Source organism: Octopus bimaculoides, chromosome 3 (assembly GCF_001194135.2).
Source record: "Octopus bimaculoides isolate UCB-OBI-ISO-001 chromosome 3, ASM119413v2, whole genome shotgun sequence".
Classification (NCBI taxonomy): Eukaryota; Metazoa; Mollusca; class Cephalopoda; order Octopoda; family Octopodidae; genus Octopus; species Octopus bimaculoides.
The window spans coordinates 11,490,683-11,494,704 of record NC_068983.1 but is presented as its reverse complement, the minus strand read 5'-3'; the positions used below and the strand labels follow the sequence as shown (position 1 = coordinate 11,494,704).

The 4,022-nt window shown below is 32.3% G+C and overlaps 1 protein-coding gene across 8 annotated transcripts in view; it reads left to right on the top strand.

Annotated features, from left to right (window-relative positions):
- LOC106883284 (regulating synaptic membrane exocytosis protein 1) overlaps window positions 1-4,004 on the top strand; it is a 276,467-nt gene extending 272,463 nt beyond the window's left edge. For all 8 annotated transcript variants that reach the window (XM_052966022.1, XM_052966021.1, XM_052966023.1 and 5 more), the window contains one exon: window positions 589-4,004. In XM_052966022.1, coding sequence (XP_052821982.1) covers window positions 589-825 — 237 coding nt within the window. In that variant the 3' untranslated portion in view covers window positions 826-4,004. The remainder of the gene's footprint in view (window positions 1-588) is intronic.
- Window positions 4,005-4,022: the final 18 nt, after the last annotated feature.

The following is a 4,022-nucleotide window of genomic DNA, read 5'->3' as shown; positions in this document are numbered from 1 at the left end:
CACCATTTGAGCGTGATCGTTACCAGCGTCACCTTACTGGCACTTGTGCTGGTGGCACATGAAAAAACATTCGAGCGAGGTCATTGCCAGTGCCGCTGGACTGGCTCCTGTGCAGGTGGCACGTAAAATACACCATTTTGAGCGTGGTCATTGCCAGTGCTGCCTGACTGGCTTTCGTGCTGGTGGCACATAAAAGCACTCACTACACTCACATGGTTCCGGGTTCAGTCCCACTGCGTGGCACCTTGGGCAAGTGTCTTCTACTATAGCCTCGGGCTATGTGTGTGTATGTTTGTTTGTCCCCCCCCCCCACAACGTCGTTCCACAACCGATGCTGGTATGTTTATGTTCCCGTAACTTAGCGGAACCATATGGTTCGTAAGCAAGCTGCTTACCACACAGCCACTCCTACTCCTATGTCTTGTGAATGTCTGTTATTTAACTGAGTGACATATGCATATCTTGCTTTTCTGATATTTTGCTTCTGTTGAGGTGAGACTGAATTTTCTGAAAGTTCATTTATATATAAAATTGAAGTGTTTAAATACCTGACAATATCTTCTTTTTTTTTTTATCATCTTTCTCCAGGTTACTGTGTGGGGAGACTACAGTCGAACAGATAGGAAAGTATTCATGGGAGTTGCACAAATAGTATTGGATGAACTAGATTTATCAAACATTGTGATTGGCTGGTACAAATTATTTCCAACATCATCATTAGTAGGACATCATTCTGGACCATCCTCTGCATCATCACCTCATACGAGGAAAAGTTCAGCATCTTCATTAGAAACCCTTAGTACTGCCACATCTTGGACTCAGTGAATCCAAAAATACTATACATATGGACAAGTATGTTTGTGTGGGAATAACATACAAAGTTATTCAAAATGTGCATATAGATTCATGATTGATTGATTGATATATATATATATATACATATATATATATGTTATATATATATACAGATATATAACGTAAGACTTGTTTCTTTCAAAGAATTCATTTTTTTTTCTTGCCTACTTTGATTAGGAAACATTAAATTCATAATTGTTAAAGATATGATATGGCTACCACCAAATGTTTTATATTTAAGCTAAATTCTACATGCCACCAAGTGTATGTGCTGAAACATTACGGATCAATGTTGCATGTCAAAAGAACATTAATTACTGCAATTAGAAAAATTAATTCCAAATTTACTATACATTTTATTGTATGAAAATTCTTTCATTCTTGAATTATTGATCTTTGTAATTCTTGTTGAAATTTTGGACCAATGTTTTTCTTATTCAAAAGTGATTTGAGATCATTTTTTTTTTTTCTAGTAAATAATCCTATCTTTTTTTTTTCACATAAAATTGTAAAGGTGATTCAAACCATCGTTTTCATTTTTGATTATTATTGTTAGAATAATTCCTAAAGAACGTCTATTTCATAATTAAATGGATTTAAAATGTCAAGTTGATTCTTCAGATATTTCATATTTGAAGAACATTTTGTCCTTCAATATTCTATAGTGTAAGTAATATATATGATTTACAATAGGTAATAAGTTCTACAAAAAATAGTTATTGTTAGTAAAACTATAACTAAGTGTAATTTCTATCATATCTCTCACACACATGCATAATAATTTGCATTCATAAGAACAAATTACGTCTGAGAACTCTAAACTAATTTAAGATAAAATATAAAATATTTAATCTTCATAAAGAATAAACTTAAATTAAGGAGACATCTTTAATTGGCTGGAATAACATGAAACTAGTTATTCCAGCCTGCAACATTTTATACAGTAGTACCTGCACATTATTGCTATCTACATATGTCAGATATGCTGACTTTTAATAAGAAGGGAAGTTCGCTGTCATAGCTTGTGAGGGATCACTGCAGATAAAGCACTTATTGAATTTTCAGTGAAGAGTATATTGGAATGAGTCTTAGGTACCTTCTGTAGATGCAAAGGAGGACTTGAGCTTAGTCCTGGAAGCTAACAAAACATTTGCTAATTATACGGTGCCCTCACAACTTACAGAAAGTGAACATACCTATTCTTATTCACAGCTCAGCAGTCTGGACATGCAAAAAGTGGATAGTGCCTAGTGCCGTGGATAGTTAAGGAAGGTGCACAGCTGCTGGGGAGACTCCAAGTAGAAGTGAAATGCGCAGCATATACGAGACTGCTCCTTCTTTTACCATTCATGATCATATTGTGTACATAGACATGTTTACATTCATCGTAACCTATAATGTTGGCTAAAAATCTATAAATATGTTCTATAGTACATTTTAGCAATGAAATGGGAAACTGTTAATCCATCAGTAATTTAATATTGTAAATATATGTTTGTGTGTGTGGAGAACAGCTTTACTTTTAAGTATGTATTATTGAATACAGGACTATGGCTCTAAGTTTAACATTTTGTTTTCTGTATTTCCTTTATATCTTTAGATATTTCCTTTATATCTTTTTGTTAAGACCAAAAAATTTCCTGGGTCCATCAGTTTTGAAGTTTTCCTGGTCTTATCATCTCTATGAGGACAATGTAAATTATTTTATTGGTGGTGGTTGTTATTGTTGTTTTATTGTAGACAGGAGTTATGAGAATGCTGTTGTCATTTTCTTATTTGTTCTCAGTGGACTTTAAAAAGAAATTTCACATTGTCAATAACAAATGATTCCTGTCTGCAGTAAAATGGCATTAATAATCTCTACTTAAATCAGTTACTGGAGGATAAGACCAAGATCTTAAAAGTCTGGTAGACCTTGAAAGTATTTTGTTCCTAAGGAAGGGATTAATAAGGAAACAGGAAAATTTCTAAATAAAAAGTTACAAACTAGGCATAGTCATGTGTATAAACGTATGTTTATATATACACATATAATACAGCCAATTTACTCTGTAAAGTGGTTAGCGATAGAAAGGGCATTCAGCCATAAAAATGCCAAAAATGAAACAGAAATTAGATATAATTCCCAGCTTGTCTAACAGAAAAGTAACTCCAAATAAGAACTCACTTGGTCAGTGACTACGTGTCCAAATCACGCCAGCATGGAAAAGAGATGTAAAAATAGTGATGATGATGTCATGATGATAATTTAAATTGGCTTACATAAGCAGCAAGTAGCTTATTAAAAGTTATCCTCTTTTACAAGCATGAGTTTATGAGACATTTAAATCATTTTATTCATTGTCTAACAGTGAATAGGTAAAACTACATCTGCTTTCTGTATGCATTGAAATTAAGTTCTGTTTTAGTTAAAATTTAAGAAATATATAATTCACAAAGTTCATTTAGGGTAGTAAAAGTATTTTAAAAAATATATTTAGTTTCCGCTGACCCAGTTCTTAGATTTCAGAAATGACACTTATTACTAACATTTTATTCTGTATTATCAAGATTTATACAAATTTTAAAAACAGAAATAGAGAAAACTCCTTAAAATTTAATTAGCAGTTATTCTAATTAAAATTATTAAGAGTCAATACCATTTGTGCCTAAATTTCTCTTCATTTGTGTTCATTCTACATTCGCCTCCTTTCATTAGAAAAGGTCTCGGTGATGTGACAGAATTCCTAATACGTCATTGGGGGGGGAAAAAAAGCATTTTTAGTATTTCAATTATTTAGGGACTTGCTATAATAGTTATTGTTTATTCTTAGGTCTGCTCTGATTGAGCTGACCTGTAATGAAAGACATTCAAATCATGACCATCTCATCTTTGTATTTTTTGTTTTGTTTTGTTTTTTCCAGACACATCTTGGTTAACATTATACACTAGGCCACATCTTTAGGAGAGTAGAAAGTGTGTTTGAGTGATATTTCGCTGCTATATCTAGGAGTTCATACAGGCTCCTGTTTTGTATTATTATAATAGTAGCAATTGTAGTGATAATATAAGGAATGATATTACCAAAATGGATTTCTGTAAGTAGCAAAAAATATAGCATTCATGTGGATAGCTTGTACATCATATGTATATATATATATATATATATATATATATATATATATAT